This window comes from Pteropus medius, unplaced genomic scaffold (genome assembly GCF_902729225.1).
Source record: "Pteropus medius unplaced genomic scaffold, Ma_sr-lr_union100, whole genome shotgun sequence".
NCBI classification, from domain to species: domain Eukaryota; kingdom Metazoa; phylum Chordata; class Mammalia; order Chiroptera; family Pteropodidae; genus Pteropus; species Pteropus medius.
The window spans coordinates 13,493,190-13,510,730 of record NW_024346062.1 but is presented as its reverse complement, the minus strand read 5'-3'; the positions used below and the strand labels follow the sequence as shown (position 1 = coordinate 13,510,730).

Here is a 17,541-nt window from a genome sequence, read left to right as displayed (position 1 = left end):
CACAGCATTAGATGGTCTACTTATATTTAGAGAAACAGCAGAATGTTTAAGAGCAGTTCTCTGGACTTGATAAGTTCAAATCTTGGCTCTGTCTCCTAGCAGTGAAACCTTACATACATTACTAATATCTCTGCCTCAGTAATAGGTTTCTGTTTAGATCAGGAGTCCCTAACAACCCTGCCGCAGACCAGTACTGGTCAGTGGCCTGTTAGAAACTGGGCCTCACAGCAGGAGGTGAGCGGTGAGCAAGTGAGCGAAACTTCATCTGTCTTTGCAGCCGCTCCCCAGCACTAGCATCACCACTTCAGCTCCACCTTAGATCATCAGACATTAGATTCTCATAGGAGCACCTGTCGAAAAGGTTGGGGACCACTGGTTTAGAATAGTGAATGAGTTAATCCAGGCAGAGTGCTAAGAGCAGTCTCTGATATCTGTTAATAGCTCAAGTGTTTTTCTAATTCCAGTAATGTACAAGATAGGTATTGTTTTCTGCCATTTTAAGATAAGAGAACTGAAAGAACATACATGACGTAAAAGAACATACAAAGTCACACAGTGCCTGGGTGTCACTGGTTTTCAACTCGGGTAGGTCAGACCTCAAAACTCCTCAAGACTTCTCAGCATAGAAGTTTGGATTATTTTTCTGTTTTCTAAGTCAGTGTCTTTTGGAGCTGTAAAAGGACTTGGTTTATGACATACTGCTGAGCACATATTTTACTTAAAAGCATTTATCGCATGTGTAAGTATCTTCTAAAAATGAAGTAGCAGAACTCTACCAAGAAATGGGGATTATGGAAATTTGGTCTATGGAGTTATAAAATTTCATGACTGTATATTAAGGGAAAGATTTGAAATAACAACTTTATCATGTGACTCTAATCTGGGGAGGGAAACACCAAACTGGGTAGGGGCCAAAATAGCCTAATATTTTCCTGGCAACAATCCTACCTCTTTCTGGGAGGGCTCATCTCTGCATCTGAGGAGATGCAGCACCTTTATTTTATGGCTTGGAAAGGCAGTCAAGAAAGCACTTATAACAGTTCCCTACTGAGTTGTGTAATACAACCAACTTTTGAGTTTACATTGTACGACGGAGTCAGTAGGTGGAGATCTAATGGTAGGTCTTAAAGCATTACCGGTAGAACTCCACGTTGATTGCTGACATCATCTGCTAGCAGGAGCTCTCAGAGAAGCCTGAAACCTTTAAATGATGATACTCCTACTTCCCTGCTGTCTCCACATACTCACCTAGGGACTTCAAGGTTCCTCTTCTGCCTGTCCCTTCAGTGTTAGGTGTCTTCAGGGTTCTTCCCTAGTCTCTGTTTCTTACTGTAGTTTTCATGTCCCCCACCCCCACCCCACCCAACCCCAGGGAATTCCTTCCTCACCTGTAACTCCCAACAACCATTTCTATGCAAAATCCTCAATTCAGATCTTTCTCTAATGATCTATGTCCTAATCTCTCTCCCACTAGCCACCAGACACTTCCATTTTGACATCCCATAGAGACCTCAAAATCAGTTAGTTTAAAACTGAGCTCATTATCTTCTTTCTCTTGCGTCATCTCCCTCCTTTCCCAGCCAAATTTGCTTCTCCCACTGTGTCTGTATTCTATTGCCCACATTACAATCAGAGAGATCTCTCTAAAATGCAAATCTGATGTCACTTTCTATTTAAAATCCTTTAAAGGCTAGTCTGGGCACCTGAAGATAAAGCCCAAGCTCTTCAGCATGAGTTATAAGGCCCTTTGTGATCAGATACCCACTCCCCCTAAGTTCTCCAGCCTTCTCTCGCACTATTTACCTCCCCCAATCTTCCTTCTCTACCTCCACCACACATCCTTTAGGTTCTGACCATATTGATCATTTTGTAATTCCTGGATGTGTTCCATTCTTTGGGCTTCCAGGCCTTTGCTCAGGCTGCTCCATCCGATTGAGCCCCACCTCTGCCAATCTAGTCCCCCTTGCCCTTGGCTAATGTCTACTTCTACTTTAGAGGTGTCTATTTAGATAGCCCTTCTTCTGGAAGACCCCTCTGCCTGATCCCCCGTATTTTTGCTAAATGCCTCTCTCGGGTGCTCTCATCACACCCTTTATTTCCACACATGTTTGCAAGTTTAATTGTTGGTCTTTTCCAGTAGGCTATAAGTTCCTGAAGGGCAGGGTCCACGTTTACTTTGTTCAGTATTGTATTCCCAGTGCCTAGCACATGAATGAATAGAGCTTGCAAAGGTATAAAAAGTAGTATCTCACAAAAGTTGGTAAAAACATATGTGTGTATATATATTTTGTAGATCAAGTTTTTCCTTCTTGGTGTTTTTGGATGCTCCTTGCTGCTATTATGGTGACACCAATAGATGTGAGCAGATGTTTGGTAACTTTCTGTAGAAGAGGAGAGAGTTGTTGGTGTCCAGAGCAACTGGAGATACAATCACTTTGGGCCGTATTCCTGTCCTGGCTCTCAGGTGGCGAGTGTATCTACTTCTCAGTGGTGCTGAGAAGGGAGTTACCTGTGTAGCATAAGGTGAGAGATTTGTCCTTTATATTCAGTGAGGAAGCAAAAATACTTTGAACATTATCATTTGGTCTTCAGTGTAAATAATTTCATATGATTTTTCTCCAAAAGAGCAGGTTTTGATAAGAGGAAACAAATGGCAGAAAATGCTGGGAGGTGGCAGGACCCTTGAACTATCAAAGCTTGCTTAGATGGTGTTTGTGCCTAAAGAGGACTATCTTAGATATTTTAACATTTGCCTCAAGTCTGCAGGGTGGATGGGATTGCAGATTCTATCATGCTCAAACATCCTCTTGCATTTGTGGAGAAAGAAGTCTGATATTTCCCAACGGATTAAGTATTGTTGTTTGGTATAAAGTGCTATGAATCTCTAGAGAGATCGTTCATCCTTGTCATCTTTTTGGATCCATGGCAAAATAAATACAAAGAGAGGGAGGTCCAGTGCTCTCCTGGTATCTGAGCAGAGATGAATTTACTATGAAACAATGGCCCTTGAACTTCAGGGTCCTCACATGTGAGTCCTAGCAATGTGTTTATAAGGTGGTTGTAAAATTTATGGAAGTAAGACATTTCGATTACAATAAGGTCATTGATTAAAACCACTGTCTCGCTCTCACTTCCCTTGATATCAGGTGCCCCTGGGGTGGCTTTTCTCTTTAGCTCTAGCTAAAGAGAAGTTGAGTTGGGGATGCATTTGGGTTAGAGGGACGTTGTGCACAGTCACTTCTGTATGGAGTTAAGTTGCTGCTGTCCTGAGGTAGCAATGGCTTCCAAGAATATTCCTATAGGATATATACACATCAGGATAGGATGTCAACAAATCAAAACTCCATAAGCTTTAGGCCATACAAAACCTAGATCCACCATCTCACTAGGCATAGTTCTCAGGCCATCTAGAGTCTGTGTAAACCTGTGAACACCCCAGCTTGGGATGCCAAGCAAGAGAACCCTGACAGAGGATCTTTTGGTCCTCTACTCGCTTGCATTACATTCAGGTCTCCATGGTGTTACCCTGTCAACACCAATGAGAGACCCATTCTGGGAAAGCTTTTGCCTTGATCCTGCACTATTATTTTAATTACATTTTAGTTTGGAGCATTTTTGCTTATAAGGAAAAAATGTATCAGCATTCCCCACCCCTCCACACTTGTTATATGTCCTTGCTACTTTTGTAGCTGTGTCTGTAGAGTAAAAAATAGGCCTGAGTGAGATGCCTTGGCCCTTGGTCTGTGTGAATTCCTAATTTAAACCTTCCTACAATTATGTATTTGGTTGATTACAAAGAATTACTCTTTCAACCTAACAGTATATTTATTGTGGTAGTTTTTAAAAATATGTTTTTAGGAGAAACAAAAATATTGTGTTGTAATAATGTAAAAGCATTAATAAATGGTTAATGTAGAAAAAAATTCTTCATAATCTAACACTGCTAAGTTTGTTATAAATTATTACCTATTTTGTATGTTGTAGATTGTATATTGTGTTTCACTTGTTATAAAATGTGTTTTTTTTTGACACAAGTGGGATCATATCCATATTGCTTCAAAACTTGCTTTTTTCATCTAACAATGTGTCTTAGATATCTTTCTGTATTCTTTTTAAAGGCTAGATAGCATTTTTGTCTGGCAACATCTTTAACTTAATCATTATTCCTTATATTTGGGTTGTTTTCAGGTTTTTATTTTTTCCTATAACTAATGGGGCTGTAATAAGCATCTTATATATATCTTTGCACACTTTACAAGCTTTTTCCCCCATAATATAAATTTCTAGTAGAAATTTGGAATTGCAGGGTCAAAGGATATATACATATAAAAATGTTAATAGACGTTTATAAATTGCCCTCTAAGTCATAGCCCCACTTAATAGACTCACCAGTAATGTATGGGGGTGGACATTTCTTTACACCCTTGGCAAACCAGTATTATCCATCACTTCAATGTTTGTCAATCTGAAAATGGTAGCTAAGGATTCTTTTTATTTTTATTTCTTTGGTAGGTTAAATGTCTTTTTATATCTTCATTTATTTTTGTACTTTTTTGTGGCTAGCCTGTTCACATTCTTTTCCCATTAAAAATTTTTATTTATTTATTAATTTATTTTTAGAGTTCATTTTTTAAATTTTTTAATTTATTTTTTTATGGTGATATTGATTAATGAAATCCGGTAAGTTTCAGCTGTACACTTTAACAGTAAGGCATATATACACTTACATTGTGTGTTCACCTCTCATAGTTAGATTTCTTTCTGTCACACCATATTTGACCCTTTTACCCTATCTACCCCGCTACCCTCTGGTAACCACTAATCTATTATCTATGTCCATGAGTCTCTGTTTGTTTGTCCTGTTCGTTTGTTACTTTTAAGTTTAAAAATATTTATTTATTATTATTTCCTTATTTACTTGTACGATTTGGAGTTCCTTGGGATATTATCCCTTTGTCCTATTGTGACACTTGATTGCAAAGGACACTCACTTGCTATTACATTTTAAACTCTTAAATTCAGCTATGAAAATTTCTTGAAATATAGTCAATGATGCTATGTGTAAATTAATAAAAATAAATAGAGATGTTTTTACAGCTAAAAAATTAGAAAGATAGGCATTGGCCAATAACTTATTGAGAGATAAGTTTGTTCTTTATTGGGGGAAAAGTTTTCATTATTGTTCCCTAAACCAAGATGGAGCCCACATCTGAAGCAGAGGTCCCTTTGCCAAGTTTACAAGAAGCTCTATGATTAGAAATTAGACCTTGTTTTAGTGGATGGTGCGCAACATGAAAAGTTTATTTTTCTTGATTTTACTGCCTAATATCAGGCTCTACATTTAACACTTATGTCTAGAAATGCTAGAAATATTTTAATTTTGTAGGAGACTAATCAGTGTTTCTGAAGTGCTTTTGAATTTACCACCTAGATTAAATCATGTTGAATGCTTTTCTTGGAATTTGTTTCCTCTTGTTTTGTATGAGTTAGCTCTTAGTTGCTCATAATTCTGATATTGAGTACAATAAATCAATATTTTAAATATGCACAAGTTATACTGGCTATAAATACTGGAATTGTTAGAAAATAAAACCCTCTGGGTCAGATGTTGCAAATCAACAGCCCATTGACTGTAACTCCCCAGTAGACATTCCCTCATTGGTTAAGAACTATTTTGGACTACAGTCATCCCTTGGTATCCTTGGCAAAGGTGGGGAGGAATGGTTCCAGGACCCACATCACCCTTGCCCATTCCCACAGATGCCCAAATCCATGGATGCTCAAGTCCATTCTATAAAATGGCATAGCATTTGCATATAGCTTTCAGGAGAGTGTGCCTGCACATTATTTTCATGGATTCAGCATAGTGCTTGCTGTAAGGTGAATTCAAGTTTTGACTTTTGGAATATTGTGGGATTTTTTGGGGTGGGGTGGGGTAGAGGGTGGGGTGGGGGCAATGTTTTCTATCCACAGTTGGTTGAATCTGCTGATGCAGAACTCATGGACACAGAGGGCCAGCTGTAGTTGTTGATGCTTATAAACGGAGAGGTTTCCTATAAAACCCAGATTTCTGGTTTCTCTTGAAAAATGAATTTTGGGATGATACATATATATATCATCCATCATTCTGAAAAAATGATATATATATATATATATATATATATACACACATATATATATGTTAATAATGAACTGGAACTGCATAGTGGCTATCTTCAGACAGGGTAAGTTGTCTCCAATTTGCCACAGTTCCTGCTATTCTTTAATATATTACACAAAACCTGCTGTACTCATTTGGTTAACATTATGTAGACTGCTTTTTTTTATTTGTAGGTAAATAAAAATATTAATATATAAAAATAACCTAATTTTTTCATTAATAAATTAATGAAAACCTCACAAAGCTTCATTGCTTTATTTGTGTTTCTGGTACATTCATCTCCTTAAAAAGGTGGTAAGAAATACAGAGACATTTGAAGCATTAAATATCCCAGAGATATTAAATTTCTTCCCAACTTTTACCAACAAACCCTTCATTGACTGGTGAAAAAGAGGATGACAGGAAAGTTTTATACTTCCTGGAGTTCCACTATCTTACGCTGTAATTTCTTTAGGTCTTTCTGTACTTTATATTTCTCAAGATCCATCTTCGTTTTCTGTATTTGTTGGAGAGAGCTGAGAGAGTCATGAATCGATTTAAATCCTGGAAGAGGATATGAGAATAGGTAAACTCAAATTCAACAGTGCATTGGAACTTCTAATTTTGCAAAACTTGTTAATCAGCAAACCTGCCATAATTGATCGTCTTTTAATTCAAAGCACATTAAATTTTACTAAGACCTGTCTAAAAATATATAATTCATTTCTTGTATGTTATGAAGATACATTAGCAATAGTGTTTCAACTTGTATCTGGCTCCATTGTTTAATTCAATTCCTTTCCTTCCTCTTCTCCCAAATATAGTGCATAATGAAATGATTCTATATTTCGAGAGAAATTTAAACTATTTTCTACTTTCTGTATACTTTGACAATAGATCTCTTTTTATTCTTGTTACCAAACTGAAGGTAAGGACCACAGATGAGACTTTAAACTTTCTCTAAAATTAACCTGTTAGAGGGACCTAAAGAGTGACCACCAGTGGCTCCCCCTCACCTGCCCTCCAGCACTTTGTGTCTCTTTTATGCAAGTCTAGTCATTCGGGACCACAGACCTGCCAGATGAGGCTTCTTAGGGTACAGCCCATTTCTTAGTCACCAGAGCCTGTCACATTTTTAATAAAGGTGTGAAGGAGCAAATCGTTAATTTGGAGTCTGGTTTACTAAACTCCCACTTAGTAAAATTCAGTGACATGTATGTTGTAAAAATATCTTCAGCTTATCCCATGGTTGTACTGCTGGAAATGAATAAAATTAAACTTCAGGTAGTAAATAGAAAGCAGGGCCCTAAAAGAAAGGCCAGTAAGTTTGGGACATGATTCCTAGCAGATAATTTGTCATTTTGATTTGGCAGTGGGAGTTCGGGGTGGAGGTGGTGAGGGTCAGATTTCCAGGCAGCGAATATTACTTATGTGCTAGCGACATCTAGCAGAATGAGACCATGATGTCTTTCCAAAACACCTTCAAGGCATCTTTATACAGAACCAAGATTTAGTAGAATTTACATGCAATTTTCTGAGATCAGGAGGACAGAATATGAGTTAGGGCTTTCCCTAATAAGGGAACCTTCTGATTCCTGGTAATAATCTGAGAATTGTGACTCTGAGGCAGATGGCTGCTCCACAATACCTAGTCCTCTGCCCATCTCTTTGACAAATTAGGTGAGCCTTTCAAATGAATCTGCTTTGATGTTCGCTCAGCTTAACACTGCTGCAGTTAGCCCCCTTAAGAAGGAAGGCAGTCATTTTACTGGACTCTGTGAACTCATCTCTCATTCTTACTTCTAGAGGTCAGGTCTGCGGCCTGACACTTGTCCAGACCCATTACTTGCAGATTCTCTGAGGGGCATTTCATTTAGGCTCCTAATTTCATGACATACCCACAAGTCAGGTCTTGACTATCTCCAAGGACTTTTCAAGTCTAAAAATCCTGACTATGACCTTAGAGAGTTAAAAAAAAAAAAAAAATCTTAATGGCAAGCTTGTGACGCTGCCAAGTGCGATTGAAGAAAATAAACGTATTTCCATACCTTCCAGTATGCTGATGTTCTGTGGGATATTTAGAAAAGTTGGATTAAGTACAAAAGGATGTCACTAATGACAAAATCGATTCCTGGCCATTAACTCAAAGTAGAAAACCCTGAGGGACCGGATAGGCATGGGTGGATGTTCTTTACTTAATCAAAGGTATCTGCTCACCTGATTGATATTCATTCTGCATTTTCTCTAATTCATCCCAGATTTGCTTTTCCAGTTGGTTCATCTTTTTGGACAGCTTATTTTCTATATGCTTTACTTTGCTTAGTTCTATTGTCTGTTTCTGTGTATTAATGAAATTCTCTAATTTGCTTGAAAGCTGCAGTAATTTTTCTTCCATTTTATGTTCAGACTTTTCCTATAAAAGATAGCACACGATGAAACTCTGCAGACAAAAAAAATCTATGTGGATTTGTATTTTAGCTTATAGGATGTTTTTTAAAAATTCATTTCCATGTTACACATGAAAATTCAAACCAAGCTCCCTTTTATCTAAAACTGCTTTCACAAGTGTAAGAGTTCATCCCCTTGCTTGGCCTTACTCATTTGTAGTTTCTGAAATTCTCTATATTGTGGGAAAGAAGAAAGGGCTGTGGTCTTGCTGAAATGCTTTGAGGATTTGGAATTTTAGCCTAGTGTTTAAAGAAGAGTAGCCAAGGAAGGTGCTTTGGATTCTGTTTGACCCAAGCTCCTTGGACAGGCTCCTAAGTGTTAGAAATCCTTATTCCCTGAGCTTCATATCTCCATGTGGACAGACTTCAGCTAGAATAGTGATTTACCTCCTGGTGTTGTCTATTAGAATCACCTGGACCATACACAACCCCCAAAATTCTGATTGAATTGGTCTGTGATGGAGCTCAGGAACTGAGCTAGGCTAAAAGCACTCCAGGTGATTCTAATGTTTAGCAGCCTGAAGCTAATTAGCTTCTCTGCTCCTCCTCTTTCTGCTACAGGGAATGTGGGAGCAAGAGGACTGGGTGGGGTTGGCGTGTTTAGTTCTCCTCTCTTTAGCTCAGCCTGCCTCAGGAATGGGGGATTTCAGTCTCTGTTTTCCTTGTGGTGGCATGCTTCTGCCTGCAGGTGACCTTGTGGTCATCTAGTGCCGCCTAGGACTGGTGGAGGAGTGTGCCTAAACCAGGTAGGAGACCCAGCAGGCCCACTGGGCTGCAGATCTGACTGCACATAATTCAGAAGCCTTATCATTGCTAAAGCTGTAATGTTTGTCTCCCTCTTTTGGATCATGTCTCTATCAGTTGTTTACAGACTCAGGTGGGGAGACAGCATTATTTACTGGGTTGCCTAAATCCCCACTACCGAAGTTCTAGAAATACATGTGTCACCTACAAGATTGGTAGTCACCGAGGACACCGATGGCCCAGATCCGCTCTCCTGTCGGGGCTCAGCAGTGTGGCCGCTGTGCTGGCTGCCATTGATCATAGTCTCACCCCAAAGCTGGGGCTTTTCTCTACTAGGTCTAATCTAGAAAGGGAGTTTTGAAAACTTTTGCTCTGCTAACGAATCTCGGAGAGGTAAAATGCCTTGTCTAAGGCAAAAGTTTTCAGGCTTTATTGTATCTAAGCATCACTCAGGGAGCTTGCCTAGAAGCGCAGATTCTCAGCCCCTGGAAGGTCTGATGCCTCAGCTGTGGGTTGAGACAAGGAATCTGTATTTTTAAAAGCTCTCTTTCGGTTATTCTGGTATGGGTAGAGCACATTCTGGGAAATGTGGGTTCACAGAGTTGGGGAGCAGCAAACAGGACCAGAAGATGGGCCTCTGGTTTCCTCTTCTGGTGCCAAAACAAAGTAAGTTACTGACACAGTGAAGGTTGCTGTGAATGTTGAAGTGTGATTTTCGAGACCTTACTCATGGCTCAGCTCCAGACAGCACTTAGCACTCTGCTCCATGAGGAACAGAACTCCTTACCAGTTTCTCCTGAAGGAGCTTCAGAGACAGGTTTATATGGCTGAGCTGCTCTTTTTCGAATTTGATGAACTGGTTTCTTGTCCATTTTTGATTATTCTCAACTTCTTCATACAGATTATTTGAGAGTGAATTAAATCTAAGGGAAAAAATAGTTTGTTCTGTTTTAATAAGTAACTTTAAACATAAAACCAAAATTTTAGTATTGAAAAAGCCTGCAGTTTTTTTCCAATGATGACGCTCAGTGTGTCTAGCAAGTACTTAGGGGTGATGTGAGGGTGAGGGAGCACATTCTGGGTTCCTGTCCTGAGCTTGTGTTCAGCTTTGCTGCTGATAGCACCCCTCCTCACATCCTAAAGGAAGTATACACACCGTGACAGAGACAGCCACACAGAGACACATGTGTCACCCATGCAGATTTCCTCTCAGGGCCCTGGGTGCATTGCCAGTGTGTGGAAGAAATACTTCAATAAGACACTTGGGGTGAGGAGTATTACTCGATGTAGGGGTTGGCAACGTTTTTCTGTAAAGGGTTACAATAAATATTTTGGGCTTAGCAGGTCATACGGTCTCTGCTGCAACCGCTCAATGCTGTCCTTGCAGTGGGAAAGCAGCCACAGATGATACAAATTAGGAAAGAATAAATAAGTCATAAACAAATGAGGATGGTTGTGATCTAATCTAACTATATACACTGAAATTTAAATTTCAGCTATTCACAGTCATGAAATATAATTTTTATTTAAATATTATTAGTGTGAAAAACATTTTTAGCTGCGGGCTGATTGGGTCAGGGTGGTAGTTTGCAGAATCCCTGATCTACAAGGGGCACTACGGGTGTGGGAGAGGAGCTGGGCCAGAGAGAATCTGCACTGTCTAATTGAGAGAAAAGTTAGAGGTGGGAAGGGAGAAGGAAGAGAGCCCCAAAAGGACTTTGGGGAAGCAGGGTGTCGTTGGTTGTCTTTTCTGTCTCAGGTGGAATCTTCAGTAAAGTCCCCATTGCCACCAATGGTTTTCTGTGAGTGGCTTCTTTGGAGGTGGGGGAAGGCCTTAAAGAGGTGCTAAGTTACTCATATGGGGGAAAAACAGAAATAATAGGCACAGGTTACAGGAAGGGACTGCTGGCATCAAGATGATGCACCAGAGGCATATTAAATAACAGAGAATGAAGGATTTTTAAACATGGAAGTGAATGTTATTACAGAGATTTGAAAGGTTATTAAGTTACTTAAATTATCAATTTGAAAAGTCATTGTAGAGTGGCTGAGGGTTTGAGCAGAAAGGGTAATCAACATCTGGAATGACTAAGAAATATGGAACTGAGAAGAGATGGGATGAGGGATGGGGACAGGCGAATGGTTTCTGTATGTCTTCCACATATGACTTGCTCATGGTAAGATGTCAATTTCTAATTCCTTCTTTGAATAGGCAAGATATTATATTGGCTGGAACAATGCATGTTGATATTGGAAATAGATTACTTTCTGGCTTGAAATAACAATTGCTTTAATGTTTTCAGGAAAAATATGCAGATAATTTAGTTCGTGATATTTACCATTGGAAATTGATTAAAACATGTTGGACATATACTGCAGGTATATACTTCTCTAGCTCAACTAAAAAAGATTTTGGGCTAATAACTGGAAAAGACAAGTTATATGAGGCCATTTTCATTTTTATTTAGACCACAGGGCCTCTAGCAATGTATGGAGACATTTTTGGTTGTCATAATTGGGAAGCGCTACTGACATGTAGTGGGTAAAGGCCAGGGAAGCTGCTAAACATCCTACAGTGCACAGGACAGCCCCACAACAGGATTATCCAGCCAAAATGCCAATAGTGCCAAAGTCGAGAAACTAGAATTTAGTTGACGAAATCAAGGAATGGGAAAAGTTAATTTTCCTATAGTTATGTTAATGTGTCATAGATAAATTCTGATCTTCGTCTCTCTGAATTATTCCTTTTTTTTTTTTTGATGCAGAGAGGGATATTTTTTACATGGAAAGCATACCATGATTCAGGTACTTCAGTGCTGAAGGAAATGAAGTTGGTTACTTTTCTTCTTTAGTGTAATTATGATTCCCAAACATCTGTGCTGCTAGCTAACAGCTGTTGGATCTCAGGCAAATAAGCCCCCAACTGAAAGGTGGACAGCATTTTAGCCAACTGTTTGTCTGGAACTCTTTTCCGTAGAATATGCAATGATTCCTGTTCTAACTTCATTCAGATTTATGGTTGAGTACCACCTTATCACAGAAGCTTCTTTTTTCCCGACAACAGTAAAAAAGATATCCATTTTACTTACTGACACTCCCTATTCCTTTACTTTTCTCCAAAATGCTCATTGCCATGTGATATATACTAATTTGTGTGCTGTTTCCTCCACTAGAACTAAGCTCCATAAAAACAAGGATTTTACTTTGTTAATGGCTGTGAACAATGCCTGGATGTAGAAAGTGCTCGATAAGTAGTTGCTAAATAAATGAATAAATGAGCTCTTTTTTTCTCATTCTTTTTATTAGGGCTGTTCACAAATAAATCACAGACTTGTCAGCCTTTTTAGAGACCTAATCTTTGATTTTATCTTCACTTTCCTGTCTCTGGTGGAAGTATTAACAGTGATGGTTAAGGGGGATGGTAAATACTCAGATAAACATGAGGTAGCTTTACAATTGAGAATCCAGCCTTCACTGCTCACCTTTACTGTGTATATACATGAAAGCATTTACTCTAATCACTGATACAGTATTAAAATCCCTCTGAAAGCCAATGTGCTCAAGTCATTTCTCTGGAAGGGTATATTAGAAATTGGAATTCTGAAATTTAGGTAAAGCCATAAAGAATGAACTACTTATCCTTTTATTACAAGGTTTTGCCTGTAATTGGAGACTCACTTGCCTAGTAACAATCAGAAGTTGGACTCTGTCTGTTGGTAGTTTATTAAAATATGAAAGCATTATTTAAAAACATTCTCCTGGAAAGATAAAAAGGATAAAGTAAAATAAAAGTTTATATAAATCTTTTTCTTTCCTTAGACTTTTCCCTAACATAATGGACATGATTTACCATGTAAAATTTTCTTAATCATAGAACTTAGTTAAAATCTCAACAGGATAAATTTCTCTTAGATGATATTCATATTTAATTCCTAAATTCTCTATTCCAGTGGTTACGGAATTATTTCTATCAAATGTCTATAAATATAGGTATGTTGGTAGGTAGATGGATAGATAGATGGATAGATAGGTAGGCAGACAGATAAGTAGGTAGATAGCTTTCTTTTTCTTTTTCTCAAAACACTGAAGTCAGACTTTAAAATCCTAGCTAGGGACCTCACTTAGGATAATGTAAAGTATTGGATGGATTTTTTAAAAAATATTTATATTGGTAGAGTCAGGTTAAAATACACTCCAAGGGCAATTATAAAGGAGGAAGTTACAAAAGAGAAAAAGAAAATGTAAGAGATATATAAACACAGCCTAACCCAGGGCCGAGAGCTGTATGGAGACTGTGGTGAGGACGGAGGACACTGCTTGGAGCAAACATCCTCGTGAACACCCTGGTTATGGCTGACGGACATAAATGAGGACATAGCTCCATCCTGGGCTAATTTTATCAGTTCACTTATGTCTCAAATCCCCTGTCTTGCATTCAACAACCTGTTGAATGAACTTTTCTAGAAGACATGGAAATTTTGAATTCTTGGAAACTGTTACTATTAACAGGCTCTCAGAATTTAGATAGTGGCTTTAACCAAATGTGACTATAAGAAGATTTAGTGCACTTTGATGGGCTGATAAACAGATATTTTCATTTTTTTTCTGATCATATTTCAATAGTGCTTTAGACAGTTTACTATTTCTTTGGAGAATGAGTCTATAAGATTTTGTTTCATACCAGAAGCAAAAAAATTCAAGAAATATTTTTTTCTGCTAAGTTTATACCTATACCCCTTAAACTAATTTCTTCTTAATGCTCTGTGATTTCTAATTAGTGACATTAATTATTAAGCAATTCCAACTCCCCTCTGATAAGAAGACTTGTTTCTTGGTCATTCCAAATTGTACATGAGTTTAAATCCCAAAATCTTCATAGCCTCGTATCTTCATAGTTTAAAGCAGGTGTGATCTTTCATTTCCCTAAATTTCTTAGCACATTAGTAACAAGTTGAATCATGAGATAAAGGCATCATGGATTAACAAAAATAATCTGAGATTGGAGTCAGACACTCTCTAGCTGTTTGACTTTAGGCAAAGTACTTAATCTCCATGATTATAAATTTACTCTTCTTTAAAAATGGAGGGAAGACCCACCCAGTGGAGTTGGGTGCTCTTGAACATCATCATGAGCACTTAGTGATTGGTAGGCATTTACAAATGACAATTATTATTTCTGCCTTCAGATATCTCATTTAACATTGTCTTTTATTTTACCTGTGTTTAGCTTCTCACTTATTTATGCATTTTTCTCCACAATCGTATGTAGCTATAATTGTCTTTGAATATTCCAAAATAGGGCTTACATATTACAGGTGCTCAAAACATTCATTCACTCATTCATTCATTCATTGGCTTCTATTTGTGTCTAAATAAGGAGAGCTGAAGATACAAAGACGGATGAGACATGTCCTTGCCTTGGATAGTTTGTAAATTTCTACTATAGTAGCACTGTCAAAGTTTTGCTGTAAGATTCGAGCCTATGTATTTACTTCATTGACCAAATACTTTTTATTATGAATTGCTATGAACTAGACAGCATCAGCAGCAAGAGCTATCTAGGGGAGAGACAGGTAGGTGCTGCCTCTGCCAAACTCTTACTAAAAGGCAGCTGTGTTTATGATAGCCAAAACTTGCTCTATAAGCACTAAGTTGTTGGCTTAGGTCATTATTTAGCTAAATATCTGACTAAGATTCTTTTGGAAAAAGAAGGCTCAATGCAGGGGTTCAAATTACAGAGCCTGTGTGTCATATTTGTCAGGTCTAGTGAGCAGCATCAAAGTCCCAGGAATTCACTAACAAACCCTCAGACAATATTGTGGCTTTTAAGTTCAATAAAATATGTTTAGTTGACCATTACATTTGTTAAAGTTTCTAAATGGGAAAATTGCTCAGTTAAACTTACCCTTTAAAGTCATTAAAAAGCTTTTAATCTCTTTGAGCAGAGACAATTGTTTAAAGAAAAAGGCAAAGCAAATTCTACATACCATCTACTTTGATTTAGTAAGTGCTCTATTGAAGGAAAAAAAAAAGAAGCTCTACCAGCCTTTCTCTTTGAGGAAAATACATTTCCAATACATATCTCAGTAAAAAGGTTAATATCCCTGATGTGAAGGAATCCTATACATTGATAAAAAATGATGACAATCACATTACAAAATTTGACAAATGATAAAAATTCAAATGGTGAAGGGAATGCAAATGAAAAGAGATGCTATTTTTATTCCTTTAATTGGCAGATATTAAAAAGAAAACATTCAGCGCTGGTAAGAATGTTGAGAAAGCTCTTACACACTGCTAGTGGGAGTGTAAGTTGTTACATTTTTAGAAATATATAAAATTAATAAATACATAAACATTAGAACTAGGAATCTTGCCTTTAGAAATAAAAGAACCTAAATCTAAGGTTATCTAAGGACATGCACAAGACAATTTTTTGTTTGTGTAAACTGGAAGGAAACTATTTCTCGATAAGATAAATGGTTGAATTAATTATTGCATGTCTGTAAATTAAAATATTATGCAGCTATAAAAAATAATGTTAGAATAATATTCACTGATCTAGAGAGATATCCAAGATACAGTCGAAAAACAAATTATTGAGTAACGTATATAGGATTTGCTTTAAAAATTTATGCATATAATGTGTGAAATATATATAGTTATATGTGTATATATATAATATATATGTTACATATAAATGTATATATAAACGTGTAGATATATGTATATACACACAAGTTTCTCTTTCTTTTACATGTTTATATTAACAAGGAGGAAAATGTTGAAGGATACATCCCTGGAGTTAACATTGGTTACAATAGGAAGCTGGGACGCTGACCTTTTTTTTTTCATCTATCTTTTATTTTGTTTGTTACAATTAATGCATATTACTTTTTAATTTAAAAAATGAAGAAAGTTTTAAAAAGAGTCAATTGTGTAATTCAATGACTTATTAGAACTCATAAATAATTGCCTGGGGAAAAATCTGGTTTACTTACTATAATTACCTATTATAATACTAAAGAAATTTTAAGAGTTCATTATTTCAAGTAAAAAAAAAAGATTCAAGTTTATACTATAACGAAAGTGCCCAGATTCAGATTTAACTATTTAGATTGACTATAAGTCAATTTCCTACAAGATTGAAGATGGAAAACGTACACAGCATCATCGATAAAGCAGTTAGCACTAGATCTTAAACATTTCCTTTACCTCTCTTTTCTATTTATTAATATACTTCATCTCTTTAAGTTAGTCTTCCATTTCAGATTATAAGTCCAATTTCTGTCCCAATAAAATCAATTCTTAAGCTGTCCTTTTGAAACAATTTACCTTCTCCTTTGAACATTTTTCGTAAGCTTAATTCAAAGCTAAAAGGAATAGATGAAGAACCACACAGATATTTATTGAGCATTCTCACTGTGCTAGAATTTAAGAACCTAGATGTGCTTTTTTAGAGTAAGAATAAAGTGGGTATTTTTTGTTTACTCAATATATTTCTCTGAGTTTTAATAATTACTGTTTTTCATCACGTATTTCCCAATTTAACATCTCTGAAATTGGGAGGTGTCTTAAAATAATCATGTGCTATGGTTTAATTGTTAGCTTCATGTCTTATAGGTACAAAAATATAATGTTACATACATCTTACAGTCAGTGGACTTAGATTTCATGAAATATGGTAGAAATGGGGAGAAATGAAGAAAGCAAAATATTATCAGAATACTAGATTTGACTGAGGCATTAAACCCAAGCAATGAGGGACAGAGAGGAAAAAGAACAGGGGTAGAAGAAGTAAGGTGGTATCATCCAAGTGACTAGAATGTTCTTTTGCCTGCACCAGGAACCCAGGAAATAGTGGTCATTTAAACAAGAAAGGAAGATTTGAGGATAAGGAAGCGGTAATTTGAATGTTTGAAGTCTTGTCTCCTTCATGGCTTTCTCCACTGCATAGGGGAAAACTGAATTTAAGATGGGATAGAGACTAGTCTTAAAAATGGATAATGTAAAGGAGCAAGTAGAGGATCTTAGAAAAAATCTTAGGAAAAGTTTCTAAGAAAAGCTTTTGTAATCAAAGGTATTTTAAATGTTATTTATAATCTTGTGGAATCAACGTATATTCAATAGTGCTTTACATTGTGGCATTTTAAAATACAATTGATAAGTTAAAATTTCTCTATAAGAAAGATCTGAATGAGTAATCAATTC

At 37.0% G+C, this 17,541-nt stretch overlaps 1 protein-coding gene across 1 annotated transcript in view; it reads right to left on the bottom strand.

Moving 5' to 3' along the window:
• Positions 1-6,569: 6,569 nt before the first annotated feature.
• FAM81B (family with sequence similarity 81 member B) overlaps positions 6,570-17,541 on the bottom strand; it is a gene marked incomplete at its 5' end in the record, with an annotated part of 48,000 nt that continues 37,028 nt past the window's right edge. The window contains 3 exons of the mRNA XM_039875116.1: positions 6,570-6,703; positions 8,357-8,552; positions 10,118-10,253. Coding sequence (XP_039731050.1) covers positions 6,570-6,703; positions 8,357-8,552; positions 10,118-10,253 — 466 coding nt within the window. The remainder of the gene's footprint in view (positions 6,704-8,356; positions 8,553-10,117; positions 10,254-17,541) is intronic.